This window comes from Camelina sativa, chromosome 6 (genome assembly GCF_000633955.1).
Source record: "Camelina sativa cultivar DH55 chromosome 6, Cs, whole genome shotgun sequence".
In the NCBI taxonomy this organism is placed as follows: domain Eukaryota; kingdom Viridiplantae; phylum Streptophyta; class Magnoliopsida; order Brassicales; family Brassicaceae; genus Camelina; species Camelina sativa.
The window spans coordinates 20,363,338-20,380,132 of NC_025690.1; the positions used below are offsets into that span (position 1 = coordinate 20,363,338).

The 16,795-nt window shown below is 31.7% G+C and overlaps 2 protein-coding genes across 3 annotated transcripts; one reads left to right on the top strand and one right to left on the bottom strand.

The window, feature by feature from the left end:
- LOC104792532 (type I inositol polyphosphate 5-phosphatase 8) lies at positions 5,485-9,423 on the top strand. Of its 2 annotated transcripts, none has more exons than XM_010518713.2 (11): positions 5,485-5,618; positions 6,424-6,547; positions 6,633-6,717; positions 6,827-6,886; positions 7,365-7,449; positions 7,552-7,656; positions 7,750-8,128; positions 8,261-8,445; positions 8,545-8,650; positions 8,742-8,890; positions 8,983-9,423. In XM_010518713.2, the coding sequence occupies exons 2-11, from the start codon at positions 6,524-6,526 to the stop codon at positions 9,269-9,271; spliced, it is 1,467 nt and encodes a 488-aa protein (XP_010517015.1). In that variant the 5' UTR covers positions 5,485-5,618; positions 6,424-6,523; the 3' UTR covers positions 9,272-9,423. The 2 variants fall into 2 exon arrangements, with proteins under 2 accessions (XP_010517015.1, XP_010517016.1); XM_010518714.2 differs by lacking the exon at positions 5,485-5,618 and adding an exon at positions 5,642-5,933.
- On the bottom strand, positions 10,575-13,220 carry LOC104792533 (WAT1-related protein At2g37460). Its single transcript, XM_010518715.2, has 6 exons — positions 12,920-13,220; positions 12,034-12,096; positions 11,598-11,949; positions 11,355-11,516; positions 11,110-11,261; positions 10,575-11,022 (listed from the first exon to the last, which is right to left on the bottom strand). Exons 1-6 carry the CDS (start codon positions 13,117-13,119, stop codon positions 10,809-10,811), a joined length of 1,143 nt encoding a protein of 380 aa, XP_010517017.1. The 5' UTR covers positions 13,120-13,220; the 3' UTR covers positions 10,575-10,808.

The window sequence follows — 16,795 nt, forward strand, 5'->3', positions numbered from 1 at the left end:
TATATATATATTAATCACGATTCACGCAGATTAAAGGGGGATAACTAAAGAAATGTGGGTCACTCACTTGCCTGCCAAAGCTGGCCATATGAGAGCACTTTCTAGGAGAGTAGTGGTACCAACTTCCCTCTCTATACAATATTGCGATCCAAATCATTGGTCTCTCAACTCTATCATCAAAAGAAACATTCATTATTTAGTGTTTTTTATAAATTTATTAAACTATTTTAAAAAATAATAATAAGCTTTACAACAGAGCCGCAAATTTGCAATGAGCATTTAAAAATATTGGACCTATAATACTTTTTAAAGCACGATAGACTAAAAGAAATGCAAATCTTTTTCGAATGGTCATATATCGATAGCAATCGTTTGCTAGTTTTTTTCTTTTTTTTTCGGGTCAAAAGTTTTATATCTATTAATATATATTGCGCTAAATATCTTTTTTTATAAGAAAATGAACATTTTATGTGTGGTTTATAATATATTTTTAATATCTGATTTCTAACTAAGTTAAACATGTATCAATGTACGTTAACACTTAACACATGTATATGGACTATGGTGTTGGTTGAAATGGACTCACATCATATGAATTGGACGCAAACGTGAATATAGATTTCTAAATAAATTTAGCGCTTGTTTTTACATGGTTGCGTGATTCTGAATTCGATATTTCACATCCACCTTAGCTTGTACAGTTTTTAATCTGAATTTTCTTCTGCAAGATATGATCATGCATGGCATGGCAGTTTACACACTTCTCATCATAGGCATTCATTATTGTTTTCCAGTCTTCCTTTATAAAAATATAGATCGGACATGTGCATCTATTTGGGAACTTAACTTTTAGCAAGTGAGTTTAATTATTAAAACACTTGATTGTAGTCACTAAACACTAATCATATCGTTACAACTCTAATAATTGGACAATACTTTCGTTCTTTAGCCTTTTTCTGATTTTTATTCTCCTTTTGTAGATTTACTAACCAACCCCACTTTTCTTTGCGCCACTCCATCTCAAAACGCTCGTTGGCTTTTTCGATATTTAATTAAAAAATTTTTTTGAACAAACGATATAAATATAATATTTAATTAATTAACATATTCTTTTTTTGTTATATAAATTAATTAACATATTCTTTTTTGTTATATAAATTAATTAACATATTCTTCCAACCATATTTTAATATTGTAAGGATTTTGTTGCTATAATAAAATATAAACATATAGATTTGGCAGCGATTTAGAAAAAACTTCAGCGCTCGTACTTAGAAGTTGAATGATCAGTATTCAACTTTACAAAAAAAAAAAAAAAAAAAAAAAAAAAAAAAAAAAAAAAAAAAAAAAAANAAAGACAATATTTCTTGATTAGTGTCTACTAGCCGAGAATCTGTCGTTGTCATTGGTTATATATTCTCGTTTTATTGGTCGACAACCATTCAAACTTCGTTCAAGAGTTCTGAAACCCATTTTCTCCTTTCTCACCCAAGATGTTACAATATCATCATGTCGCCTACGATGAACTAAGATCTACTGTTATAAGTTTAAAAATGCATGTGGTTCTTTTCTAACCTGAGCATAATTAAGTTATTACATCTTTTAACATAACTCATATAGAAAAAATACTCTCTAATTTCAATGCTTAGATTATTGTTCTTGCTAATTGTTCCAGTCTGTTATATTTCTTGTTGTTGGCAAAAACAACACTTACTTTCTTGTTGTTACTCGGATCAAAATATTTTCATTAATTAAGATTAGACGACACCTGTAATTATCTGCCTCCAATTGTAGCTTGAGTAACCGCCAACTAAACTTATAGAATTTGTCTTTTAATGAACTTCACTTTTGACAAAAAAAAAAATGAACTTCACTTGTTTTAGCCCCTTTTCTTTTTTTGTGTCGACCACCTTGGTTTATTACTTAATGGCTGAAAATATGACTTTAATGACACATGCATGTTATCAAGAATTTAACTATTATTACTAATTAAGATTATATAGTATTCGAAACACTTTTGTTCTTAAATTTCATGTCTGTACGTTGAGGACAGCTAAATTGTTCCCATGGGATAGTTTTATATGCATATGCATAATCTAGTAGATCACATCAATATAATCTACCTCAAGAAGAAAAGAGATTTATTTTCATCAACACATAAATATAGATGTCTTAATCCTTTACTCCCTCTAGTAAAAATTAAACTAATCCCCCTTTTTAATTAGGTGGTGGTCATCATAGTCATATCTAATTCTTTATTTATTTTGACACATGGAGGCACTGTGTTATTGAAGCCTCGTATAAAAAAACAAATTTACTATGTATTGATGACACTTAGACTGGCTCTAATTAGAGAAATAATGTACTGTCTAATGAATTAATGAATAGTGGTGACGTGACCAGGCTAAACGTTTAAAGTTTAGAGTGTATATTTATAATTAAATAATACCTTTTCTAGTACATTCTTATTTAATACTCCTATATATTACCACAACTATTTTAAACTCAAATTTGCAGATTTAGTTATTTTGAAATTATTTGTTTCTAGAAATTTCATAACCTTCGTTATAATTTTTAAACTAATTAATCTTTTGAATTAAATGAAATAATGTAGTCAATGATTTCAAATGTTCAAAAGTTTATTTCATTCGTCATATTCATTGTTATATAGGAAGATAAAACGTATATAAGGTTTCAACTTTCTTTTTATTCGAAGTTTGTTGAAATTCGTTTTTTAAATATCTACTAGAAATTATTAATTTTTAATGACTTTTGATATATCGAATGCTGCATTTCACTGCCAATTGAACTTTAAGTTAACCTAAGTTTCTACTACAACCACAATGTTGTAAAGTGCAATTTATATAGCACAGATAAAATCTTTAATTGTCTTTCAGAATGTTAAGTTCACCGATTTAACCACGAAAACTTAATTTAAACTATATGCATGTTATTTTTTCTTTTATGAATTACAAGTATATATGTATATGTTAATTTCTTAAAAAAAAGTGTATATATATGTATAATTATACTATATATTGAGTATTAACTTATATACGATAACCAAATTCTCGGATACAAAATATGGATAATATGACGTACAGAATATCAGGAGACTTAAGACGATAATGAAGGATTACTTGTCGTTTGTGAGTCTAAAATCCGACGTGCATGTTAGGTCGCCCACATTATTTCAATCAATCTACACAGGTCTACACATACCCGTAAAAATAAGCCACAGTTTGCAAAATGTTTAAAAAACTTTGTATAGTTTAATCCAAAGGGGGATATATATAAGCGATAAAAACTAAAAAGTATGCACATTGGAAGCTTCTTCGACTAGTCAAACATCTAAAACTCCGAAAGAGCAAATAACTTAATAAGTTAATTAGCTTTAGAAGAGAGATTAATAATTGTTAATACATCGGGGGACATGGATCTTCAATTCTTCATCACTCCTTGTAAATGGATCGATAAGATCATATCCGTGATGAAAGAGACAGGAGATCAATAAATATGAGAATTTAACCTACCTGATCTATATATGTTGCGTTAACATTCGGACCGTAGAATCAGGACGTGTCGTCTGAGATTATGTGATTAGTTGGTTACTAATTATATTTAAATGCATGTTTGTGGAATTCTGATTTGTAACGAGACTATAATAATAAAAGGAGTTGGAACACATGTCCTAGTGTGGAGCACGATGACGATTCGTAGGTTTTTTTGTGGGTTAGTCAAAAGAAGGCCTTCAAAAGTTCAATTTTTACGAGGTTTTTTTCTTCTCACTACACACACACATATATATAGGCGTCTATATATATGGTCGATGGCTCTAATAAAAATATTAATAATAATAATGAGGAGAAATAAAATGTAAAAACGTTCAAGGAAATCAGTATTAGGTTTTGTTCTTTATCACTGCATGCCGAAGCATATATGTTAATTTAACATTCATAAAAAATGAGTCCAATAACTTTGTCTAATTTTTTTTGGGTGCAAACTGTAAAGATAAAATAATTGGCTGTAAACATATAGTTTCGTAAGATTGCCGCCCTTTTACATGTTATTTGGGTACTATAAAACTCATACTTTCAAATATTTGCTATCCTTCCAAGTTTTTTAAATGTCCCAATGGAACAATTTACTACACTCTTAACAGTTAGTCATTTAGTGACTGTATTTTTATATTTTCATGGCAGGAAATATGTGAATTACATAGGATTGGTAAGTTAAAATTAAGAGAAATTGTGTAACAAAAGTGGGTAAATTTGAATATTCTTATGGGAAAATAGCAAGTTTGAGGTAAAAGCAAAATAGTACACGTTTTCAAAAGAACTTAACTGATTTGACCAAGACATTTTAGTACGGTATGTGTCAACTCTGCCAATTGCAGTTTGGTTTGCAGTATTTTCCACGTCAGAACTGTTGCTTTAAGGAAAAAAAAAACTAAAAATTGAATATCATAACCAAATTTATGGAAAGGATATCACAAGGATTCAAATAAAGATTATAGTAATTAGAACTCCAAATTTGGTAAAACTTAAAATGTTACATGTATAATACTGTGCTAAAAAGTGTTATTGTGTGCATTTTTATATACATATGAGGAAATATCAGTGCATCACATTCTTATAGGAGAAGACGACTGAATAATTGAGTTCATAATTCAGTCGTAAGGTATTAGTTAATCTTATTGGTGTAAATTGTGTAATTAAATCCTACTTGTTTTAATTATATTCATAATTTCAATGCTGAGACAAAACCGTGGGCTCATTGTGAAACTTGTCTCATGAAGTCAACCATACAACTACAAGAGGATTCATTTGAGAGATGCGAAGGAGTTGACCGTAATTTAAAAATCGTTGGAAAATGCAATTTATGTACTCCAGAAATAAATTTATGTTAATGTGATTTTGAAGCGAGTCCCTATCATGAATTGTTCATTTTTTTTTTCTAGTCGATTACTACGGACCTTTCACTTAAACTTATAATTTTTTTAAATCATATTATTTTAATATATAAATTATTTTATAATTTAAGTATATAATATATTTTAAATAGGTAAGTTGAAACTTTTAAGTTTATTTTGTGAAAACTTAATAAATAAAAGGTACAATGGTAGACACAAAAGTCTACAAGCTTTACCAAAATAATGAAAAACCGAAACCAAAAACACTTTTGATATAATAAGACCTTTTTTTTTTTTTTGTCGACAATAAGACCTCTTCCTGATCCACAAACCTTTCCTACTTCTAGATCTCCCCACAGGCCATAGCCAAAGATATAGTAAATTTCCAAAATTACAATTAAGGAAATATTTAAAATTGCATAACCTTCCATCTCAGTACACCTTTGCATAGGTAATGTAAAGTATCATTAAATATTAAAATATCACAGATAAAATAAGGAATGTATTGGTCCAATCAGTCCACCTCCCCACACATAACACAACTTTTATAAATTCCATTTACAGCCGTATAAGCGCACAACGTTCTTCTTCATCCTTCAGAACTTTTCTCTTTCTCTCTCTCTCACAGGTTTCTCCTCCTCAAAATTTAAACTGGCCCTTCTCCATTTTCGTTCACAAAACATTGTTTTGTATAACTTATACTCATGTAAGTCTATAGCTTCCCTCCTACAAAACTACAATTATTACAGCTAATAAATCTGTAATTTACCCTATTTGTTCATTAAGTCGTTTTCGGACAAGACTATCTATTGTTTGAAACTCACAAATGTCTTCCCTTGAATTTTCCTCACGCTTTCGTCTTCTTTTACTTGCTCTGTTTTTTTCTCTTCATGATAGCTCTGTTTCCTTATTTTCCCCTTTTAACACTAACCATAGGAAAAAATGGTTTTGTTATCGTTCCTCTCATCGATCTCGTTATTGCACCTCCCTAGTTCAAAGATGCGTACGCTTATATTTTCGGGTAATTAGCTTTTTATTTCTAAAACAAGAAACAAAGTTTCAGTTCTCGTTTACAAAACCTTATTCTCTGTTTATTTTTCCCCTCTGTAAAGGAAGAACATGGCTTCATACGCATCATGCCATGGGCATGGCATGTGTTAATTAAAGTTTTACAACATGCTTTTTAATATAATTCTCCCTTAATTAAGACTCTAGAACTGTTTATTTTTTTTATAAGTAGTTAAGTTTTTAAAATATCTGTCTCCGATTCTCCTGCAACTAGGTTTTTTTTCTATTTTCCCGTTGAATATCTTAGCTACTAGTATTATTTTTGTTTCAATTTTTTTGTCTGCGTTTTCTTTATTTAACATTATAATTTCTGTCTTTCTTGCTCTTTGATTGGACCCAAATATCGCAATAAATATTATTCATATAGTTATTAGTCATTATTTTTCCATTAATTTCGTTTTCTCTTACGCGTACTAATATCTTGATTACCTCTTAATTTCCAGATCCTCATCCTTTATAAATCCTCGGATTCGTGGTTCTTGACTTTGTACAAAACACAACAACGGTGGCGGAAAAAATAGCAGAGCGTTCTATTACAGAAATATGGGCAAGATCTTGAAATCTAAGGTACGTTCTTTAAAACCACATGTAGTTTTTAGTTCTTTAAAATCATCTTTTGGCTAAAACCGGCTGCGTTTTGCTTTATATATAGGCTTCTTGGCCAAGGACCGTCGTGAGGAAGTGGCTAAACCTACGTAGCGGCGCTTACGAATTCCACTCCGACTACTCAGTCAAAGGTGAGATATTGACTCGTCCCGTTTTGGATATTTATCTAAAGAACTCCGTGCCGTTTTTTTTTAAATATTTTTGTCCTCGACTAACCGGAGGGTTTTTTTTTTTCTCTAGTGAATATGGAGCCAAGGCGAAAAAGCTGCTCCGACATGATCGTGCCGGAAAATTTTCCAGGTAAAAAATATATAAAAAATCTCATGAATTTTTATTATATTGTTATTGTGCATCGAAAACGGCGTCGTATCTAATGTCCGTACTAGAACTGAGACAGTCTCCGTACATTATAAAGCTTTTGGGTCCTTCTTTGGTAGTAGGATTAGACATATGTGTTAAAAACGACGGCATAATGGGATATTAAGGAACCGAAGTTTATCTATGAAAATCTTGTTTTAACAAGTGATAAAATGAGATTAGTTGTAAAGACAAAAACAAAGAAAATGATAGATTAGTTGTAATATCTGTTTCGACGTGTAGGATGAGAGATGAGGACTTAGGCTATAAGTACGAAAAAAGTCGTAAGTTTTAGGTGTACTTGCTATTCATACAATTCACCAGTTTTTGTTTTATACATATCTTTGTCCGTATATAATTTTTTATAATACTAATTAATACGTAATTAATTAAATTTGTTTTTGTTTTGCGGTTGTAATAGGGTGGTTGGGCCAAGGAAATGGGGATTTAAAACAATCAACCGGTGAACAACATCTGACACGTGTTGATGACAAACTTGATCTCAAGTAATATATATGCTTTCATGATTAACCTACAAATTATCTTATTTTTAGTTACAATTAGCTATGGTTACTAACTTTGTAAGTTGTTCAATTGTTGATGATTAGAATGTTCGTGGGGACATGGAACGTGGGAGGGAAGTCGCCACATGAAGGATTAGACTTAAAAGATTGGCTTGAATCTCCCACAGATGCCGATATTTACGTGCTAGGGTATGCTTATAATCATATTAACGAATTTTCTCCTATTTTAACATATATATGGTTTGGACTAATTATATCATTTCATTATTTTGTTTTGTTTAGGTTTCAAGAAATCGTGCCATTAAATGCCGGTAATGTTCTTGGAGCCGAGGACAGTGGTCCAGCGGCTAAGTGGTTGTCTCTTATCCGAGAAGCCTTGAACAACAACAACAACAACGACCTTGAAGTTGTTAAAAATCACAGAACCTCCTTTGAACTTACGAAATCATCACAACAGCCCCGCTTCAGCTTCTCAGGTCTCTCGGATGATAACCCAATTCCATGCAATTCGACCCCTCTTCGCGGATATAGCCTCGCGGCGAGTAAACAAATGGTGGGGGTATTTTTGTGTGTATGGGTTAGAGATGATCTCCGGAAACGTATAACCAACCTCAAGGTTTCATGCGTTGGCCGTGGTATCATGGGATATCTTGGAAACAAGGTTAATACAAGATATACAAAGTTTCAATAGAGCTGATTCTAGGATTTTTTTTTTTTTTTTGGGTGTAAAATTCTAAGATATTTTGACATATGTGTATGCTTGGTAGCTAATTAACGATGTAACCTTGCGTAGGGCTCCGTATCCATCAGCATGTCGTTGCATGAGACAAGTCTATGCTTTGTTTGTACCCATCTTACGTCTGGAGAAAAAGAAGGCGACGAGGTCAGAAGAAATTTAGATGTGGCTGAAATATTTAAGAGGACAAGATTCTCACGTTCTTCTAAAGATTCTCGACCCGAGACAATAATGGACCACGAGTAAGTCTATATGAAAAATGTCCGAATAACAAGTTTATTTTATTATATTGAAGTTTGATTTAACTTATTAATTTTGTTAATTATGTGTTTGTGTTACAGTAAAGTTATATGGCTCGGAGATTTGAATTATCGGCTAAGGGCGAGCAGTGACGTACATGAAAAACTTATAAACCATGATTGGGAAGCACTTCTAGAGAAAGATCAGGTACACAATTTTTTTATGTACAGCTTATTAATTGTGTATATAAAATACTTATTTAAGAGTACTTAAACTAATAAAGCATGTTCTCTTGCAGCTAAAGATAGAACAAAGTGCTGGTAGAGTTTTTAGGGGATGGGAAGAAGGCAAAATTTATTTCGCACCAACGTATAAATATCAAATAAACTCTGATAATTACGTTGTCCAGACCGGAAAATCAAAAGATAAACGACGAACTCCGGCTTGGTAAGATAATTAACATGAACTGAATATTTTACAATAATGATGATTTTAAACTTTGTTTTTTTCTAACAATGTTTTCAAAATTTAATTTTCAGGTGTGATCGGATATTGTGGAAAGGTGACGGGATGAAGCAACTTTGGTACGTGAGGGGAGAGTCAAGATTCTCGGACCACAGACCGGTTCAATCTTTATTTTCGGTACATATTGACTTGACTCATAATCAATCGAACCGGAAAACTAAACCGGTTAACCAAAACCATCGTCCAAACCCGGTATTGCCTTATACGCGCCACGGGAAAGTCCAAGCTGAAGAGATCTGGTTGCTCACGCGTGCACAAAGTTGTATAGATACACAACCTAGACTTATATCCTCTGCTTCCTAATTTACTTTTGTTTTTTTTTGTTTCTATTTCTTTTTGGATGTTTTCATGTTGACACAAAGAAGAGATGAACACATGGATTCCTAGGATTGGACAGTGGAGCTTTCGAATTTGGCAAAAGCAAGATTGTTTAAATTATGTTAATATTGGGTTAACCTTTTTTTTTCTTGTTTCCCTCTATTAGCTAAGTTTTGGATTAGATCGAGATTAGATGTTGATTTTTAAAGTAAGTGGAACACTGGAACATATAAAAGCTTTTGTTTATTAAAGTAAAAATTTCAAAAATCAATTTTCTTGCACACACTTAATAGACCCAAACATGAAAAGCCCAAATCACTGGAGCCTCTCGGCTCTCCTCGTATAACTTTCTCACCTTGTTTGCACTTCATTCTTCGTAGTTCTTACTATTTACAGAATTGTCCTCTAAATTTTTAATTTTTCAGAAACACCCAAAAACAGAGGTATGAAGATAAACTTCTAAAATTGATCACGAAACCCAAAATTCAATTTCCAACTTTTAGATGTCACAAACATAAAACTATAATAATTAGCATAATGATTTTTATTCAATTTCTTCGCTTGTATAGGTTATATTAAAAAATACACAACATATGGTGTGCATCACATCTCACAAGGATTATGCTCATAATTAAGTTATGTCTAAATCCCTAATTATATCAGTGATTATTTCACTATACGTATATTGTTCTCAGGGATAGGCATGATTAGGTACAATTTCCAGGTTAACGTTTCCCATCCATACAAAGTATCGACAGTTCTCCATTCCTAAGGATTAATATAAGACTTCATTCCTCTGAAGTAAGTTACATGAATTATGCATATCACTAAAACGACTCTGCCTCTAACAGTTTTTTTTTTTGTTTGTTAATTAGTTAATATGAGTTAGTTATATTCATCAAATTTATGATGATTTTTGAAAATATTCAGAAAAATCAGAACTCAAAAGTTATTTTTAAGGGCTCTCATTGAGAATGCTAGAATCTACTCTTTGCTTCTTACTTTGTTCACTATGTTTCTACTTCTTGTAGAGATTACAGCTCTTTCTAATGAACGTAACCGGGACGTTGTAGGGTTTACTAGTCATGAGTCATGAACTCTGGTTTAGACACTATTAGGAAAACTCTTAGCTCCAATACAATCTTTTTTTTTCTTTTTCCTTAGACCATGGTAAGTCTGTATGAGCGTGTCTTGTGGTAGAATTTTGCCATTTTTCAGTGATATTTTGAAGCACAAAGGAGGTTAAATAAGCTCACTTTTGAGAGAATTGTAACTTCATTGTCAATAATTTTTCTCCTGTACTGGTAATTCATTTACCATATTTCATTGTATATATACGGCATGAATCACATAGTTTTATCATATATAAATTTTGCATTTCCTCTTGGAAAGATTTTTCCGTCCATGGTAGTTAACAATTCTTTTTCTACAGTTTCTCTGATACATATTGGAAACTAGTGGAAAATCTCTGTGATACGTTCTGACTCCTCCATGAAAAACATTTGTCGATATACTTGTTGAGTTAGACTGAATCTACAATTGTTGTTCTCTTTTCTCCTTGCTTGCTGATTGTAATGACTTCATGATCTATATTATCCTTTCCAATTCCGCTTAGTTCTAGCTTTGGTTGTGTTGATGCATCATTTGTTAGCAGTGTGACTTGATATTTGTAATCTTTGCCTTTGCCCCATATCACAAGGTATAACCCTCCACATATAACAACCGCACCAAGAACCCTGACAAAGAAACAAACTATTTTCATTACAATCATTCTGATTTTGATAGTTAAATAGCTCATGTTTTATGTTTGGTGATTTGCTTACCTTCCAAGATACATCTGCTCTGCAAAGATGATGGTCGACATAATCGCTACTATGATCATACATAGAGGACTAAAAGCTGTTACAAACACAGGACCTCTAGTTTTCATCACCACTCCTCCAACATAGTAAGCCAATGCTGAGCATACTATCCCCTGCACACAATTTAGATTCAATAACTTATTTTATTAATATAATTAGTGATGAATCAATCTTACAATATAGGTGAATGTATGAATGAATCTTACACTATAGGTGGATGTAAGAAGTTTAGTGTCCCAACCAATAGCCCAAGCGCTAGGATTTCCTTTCTCCATCACTAATGCCACGACCGTTCCTTCTATTGTACCCATTAGGCATATCCATGCTGTGAGAGAAAGCTCAGCCGGGTAAGTTCTCAGTGTTACTGCCTGATGAAAACATTGATTCATTAATTTGTCAAAATCAACCCATAGCTGTATTATTTTTGAAGTAGAGAGAATCTAGCTTACTTGAAGAATCATGAAACATGCATAGCTAAAACAACCAATTGTGACCAATACTGCTCCTTTGATGGCGCTGTGAATGTCAGTGCCATCTGTGTTTTTTGAAGATATTCCTTTCGTCCAAAAGAGATCAAGAACCGGGCCTTTAACAAGTGTCATGATCATGGCTCCTCCAACTGTAGCCAACGTCCCAATCACCTTACCCGCGCTCCTGATGCACCGTAGCTTCACTCTTTCGAGCCCGAATATATAAGCAAGGACAAAAGTGATTGCTGGTAGGACGTTGTACATGGCGGTTGCAAATGTAGCGGTAGTGTATTTCATCCCTAGATAGTATAAGTTTTGATCGATCACTGGCCTATATTATTACAAAATTGTTTATTAGATCAAGTTAAGAAAAAGAAAAAAAAAACAGAATGAAATGAAGAAAAAAAAATATTACTCGAGTAAACCAAGGAGTGATATCTTGAAGAATATCACCAGTGTCATCTTCGGTCTCACCTTCCTGTTTTTATTTAAAATCAAATTTGATCAGAAAACTGAAAATTGATTAGAACATGAACTATGCATAAGCCTAAAATCATTTCAATTTGGTTCATAGACTGACTAGAAATTACTAGATTACAAATTCACAATTACTAAAGCATACACACTTTTAAATTAAGCACTTGATGTTGAATTAGTATATCTCTTTTTGCAAAAAGAAACACTAAAAAATTGGAACGACTCTCATATTGAATGCATGATCATGACAGAAGCCACAGAAAAGCAAACATAAAACGGTTACAAGTCTTTTGTCTTTTAACATATGAGTGACCATTTCTTATCATCATATATTACGTCAAAAGCCTCATTCTTTCTTTTTGTTACTTTCATTCATCCTTCCAACACACCAAACGTCCATGCACGCGCCAGTCACCACCCACATTTTTTTTTTTTTTTGACATAAAACAACTCAACAATAAATATGTATACATGATTTAATATAAAATTTCTTTAGTGGAATATGACCACAAGAGTTTCTTTGCGTTTGTGTTTGCATTTCTATACTATCATATTCATGATCACAGATATACCATCACATAGAAACACGAAGGTAGCCTAAAATATTTGTATTGCAAACTCTGTTCCTAATATTGATCAAACTTGATATATATCCTGCAAACTCTGTTATATTCCCAACAATTTTACTTTTTTTTTTCTTCGAAATAAACACAAACGTAAAAAGAATGAAATCTTCGTGTAGATGATATTTTGATGTAGCGGTTCAAACAAAACATTGAACTATGTTGATATAAATAGAAGGGAAGATAGAGAATAGTACGTACTTGTCGAAGTAGAAGGCGAAGGGGGCCATAACGATGGTAGCAACAGCATGACGGTAAACAACAAGGACGTAATTGCTCATGCCTTTGTTTAGAACAGCCTTTGACAGAATATCCATTCCCGCTAGTCCTACTTGTAACACTACCATTGAAATGAATGGCCTTGCCTTCTCCATGCAATCCCTCTTCTTTACTTCCTCCATCCTAATAACTTAGGATCAAGAATCTAGGTTGATTATATTTTAAAGTAGTAGCAATATAGATATATGGAGATATTTCTTTTTAATAGAAATGAGTTGTTATGTTTTGTCTTGGTTATCTCTCTTTATATAGAGCCAAATGATAAAGGATGTGATGTGAACATCCTTTCCTCTACGGAAACTTATACGTCTTTGTTTAGTGTAAAATATTATATTATAAAAGTATGTCCGTAATTTTTATTTTTCTTTCTTACAAATTTTCAGACAAGTTGTCCAATTCCTTACTCTTAAATTATGGGACGTATTTCTCTACCTTATAACCTAAAACCATCCAAAGATACAAAAAATTGTAAAAATAGTTAAATGTAATTCTTTGTGTTCGTATATTTAATATTTGATCGAATTTGATTGCACGCTAGCTGTAATCAAATATATATTCTCTCATTTGATTCATTTTCTTGATAATAACATTCTTGTTGTGGAAGTATACAGTTCGTTTTTAACTATATGTTATATTGATAACTATGTCAACTACCATCAGAAGCATTTATCAATTTTATCAACCAAAAAAAATTGCTGAAACAATGTCATTTTTTGGGTCAAAATATCTCATGTATCGTTTACTACTACATTATTTTCCTCGGTTGTATAAAAATACAACATAGAAATGTCCTAAGCAGAACTTTTTTATGTTCCCATATATCATTAGATGAATGGTCGATCGCCTAACTCCAGCAGGAGAGGTGTTGATGGATCGAGCTCTTTCTTGTATATAAACTAAGTAAACGATTAGTGAGTCACAATATACCGACACTGTTGGGTAGAGTGATCATTGGTTACATTTTTTTTTTTTTTGCTTTTTTCCTTTTTATTAAGTTATTTTCTAATTTATTTTAGGTCATGGAATATTTATTGATGTAAGTGCGTATAATCGCCAATATTTTGGGTCATTTGCACTGTTCCCAGTTTGCCACTTAGTTTCTGGTGGAATCACTTTCATTATTTTCTTACATATAATTTTATTTTATTTTTGTAAAGAAGAATCGGTTCGGTTGCGTTTTTGATTCATAATTCTGCACTTGGCAGGTATATATGAACTATTCACCATATAAGACGTATATCAAATTTAAAGTTGGTTGACAAGAAGCTGCAGTGGGCTAATAAATAATGATATATAATCTTTTTGGTTATTATATAATACGTACGTGCTATTAATGTTGTAAGTGATATTGATCTAAAATAAATTAAAATTTTGATGAAATTTTAGATGACGCATGTACTAATTTTAGATCTGTAGATATTAAATGTTACTAACCAATTTAAAGTGTCACACGCATGTAGTAATTTTGATTGATAGGCAATTTTGGAGATTTTTTTTTTGTAACATTATTTTCTTTTCACTTTTTTGTTGTTGTTATACATATAAATGTGGTGGAGCTTTAGTACTATCTCTTAACCTGAAAAAAAAATCCCTTTTGATTAAAATTACATGATTATTTGATAGAAATATGTTCATATACATTATACAAGTAGAGAAATACCAAGAAGATACAAAAATGATTTAGTTTAATTACTATACATCCTAAGGCTATACATGTGTCTCTAGAGACATATGTAATTATTATTTTTGACCAAAACAAATGTTTTGAAATCCGATCCAAATTGCAAACCGGACTAGCTCTCGGGTCACCAGGTCATCGGGTCACCAGGTCATTGGGTCAATCGGATTCGACCACGGGTCAATTGAATAAAATATGTTTAATGCATTTATATAAAATAAACATTTTTAAAAATATCATAAAAAGAATATCATGTTTAACAAAGTACGAAGTTTAATAATAATAATAAATGATTAAAACTTTTAAATCCAAATAAATTAATAAAGAACACTAATAAAACATCTCCAAAAATAACTAATTGGTCTTACGTAAAGTATGAGAGATTACTAAGAAGTTGAAGATGAGAGGTGTGTCGTGAGTTATGTGTGTTGCCGTTTAAGCTTTAAAGAAATAAAGATTATAAAAATAATTGAAACTGTGAATCTCTATACTTTTTAAAAAATCAAGTATATTTTTTTGAACTGATAACTAGTCGGGTCAACCGGTTTACTGAGTCACGGATTAATAGCAGTTTTTTTGGGTTTTTCCGATTTTATTATTACCGGTTATTAGTACTATATCCAAACAGGTGAAGTTTTCGGATCGCGGGTTAACCAGTCTGACCAGCTGGGGCGTGAAAACATTGACCAAAAGCAAACATGAAAAGATAAAACTGTCAAGAAACGATATTACTTATGTTCGCTTGGTTTAAAATTGAGTCAAAGTCACAGATACATGCATAAACCTTTTAATATGACGTATATATATAAATTAAAAAAAAATCTTATACATACACATAAGATTGCAATTTAACCAAATCCTTAAACGTTAACGTTTACGTACTTTGTAAGAACCAATAAGAGACGTGCAAAATAACACTGGGACTCTAAATATACATCTGCTTTCCCTTTTGAGCTAACAAAAAGTAAGATTCCGTGTGGTGCACCGATCTTTAAAAAAAAAAAAAAAGGATAAGAGATTGGGAATGAATAAACTGCAATGATTTAAAAGAAATTTTTTTCTTGATCGCTATTATTGAAGGTAAGGTATGATTTTTGATTAACGTCTCTCCTTTCTAACCGTTTGACAGTATATTTTCACATATAAACTCACTTTGTATTAGATCTTTTGGCACTTTCATTATACAATTATGAAGGCTGAAACGTTCGTAGAGAAGTTTTATAAGAAGACTATTGCATATCACTATACTATACATAGGGTTATTGTATATTGGTTTTATATGAGATCGTGAGAACACAAGATACATTATGGATTTAACCTCCGACTAACAATAAAACCAATAGGTGATGTTAAACCAAAGAAAACTTTTATGATATCTGCATAAATTTTTATATAAAACGTCTTAATATAGGATTGTATATACGAGACTATATACAATGTCGTTTTTTCTTGCGGGCCAACCTTTGGATGACCTATAATATCATCTCCTAGTCTCCTAGATATATGTATGTGGGCAAACGATACGAAACCGCATATATAAGGCTGTTTTTGAAAGCTCCAAATTGAATATGTAAACATCGAAAGTAAAAGGTGAAAGAATGGGATCTCCATTAATTTATTTATGGTATTTATATGGTCAAAGATACAACAAACGAAAAGAAAGATAATGATCGTCTTCTTCTGATCAAGTTTTTCCCAGTTGCTCCTTTTTCTCTTTTTTTAACTTGTTATGTAATGCTTTCTCTCGCATTATTGCCTAGTAATGCTTTTCCCCGCATTATTGTGTATGCTAATGCTTTGGGCGGTCCTCATTTTAATACATATGGGCATTGTCTTTCCTTTTAATACTTTCTTTTCATCAGAAGTTATATAACAATTACGAGATTTAATGTGCTTTCGTTTATGAACATCGATCTATCTAGTGGATTAATATTGTTATTCGTTTTCTTAAAAGTCATTAGAAAAATTGAAGATGGATTTGCTCGTAGATCTCCGATGTTATTTCTCCTCTCAGTGTTAAATATCTACATAATTTTATATGATATACAAGTGCCTAATGTAATACTATAATCGAAAAAGAATAATATATGAATTGAGAATAATTTGAGTATGATTTATGG

Bases quoted from the DNA above. Each gene is read 5' to 3' on its own strand.
- LOC104792532 (XM_010518713.2), top strand. From the start codon at position 6,524: ATGGGCAAGATCTTGAAATCTAAG. The intron at 8,446-8,544 runs GTAAGTCTATAT...TTTGTGTTACAG, and splicing joins GAGACAATAATGGACCACGA to TAAAGTTATATGGCTCGGAG. The intron at 8,651-8,741 runs GTACACAATTTT...GTTCTCTTGCAG, and splicing joins CACTTCTAGAGAAAGATCAG to CTAAAGATAGAACAAAGTGC.
- LOC104792533 (XM_010518715.2), bottom strand. From the start codon at position 13,119: ATGGAGGAAGTAAAGAAGAGGGATTGCATGGAGAAGGCAAGGCCATTC. The intron at 11,950-12,033 runs GTAATATTTTTT...GTAATAATATAG, and splicing joins TCACTCCTTGGTTTACTCGA to GCCAGTGATCGATCAAAACT. The intron at 11,517-11,597 runs GTAAGCTAGATT...TGTTTTCATCAG, and splicing joins CATGTTTCATGATTCTTCAA to GCAGTAACACTGAGAACTTA.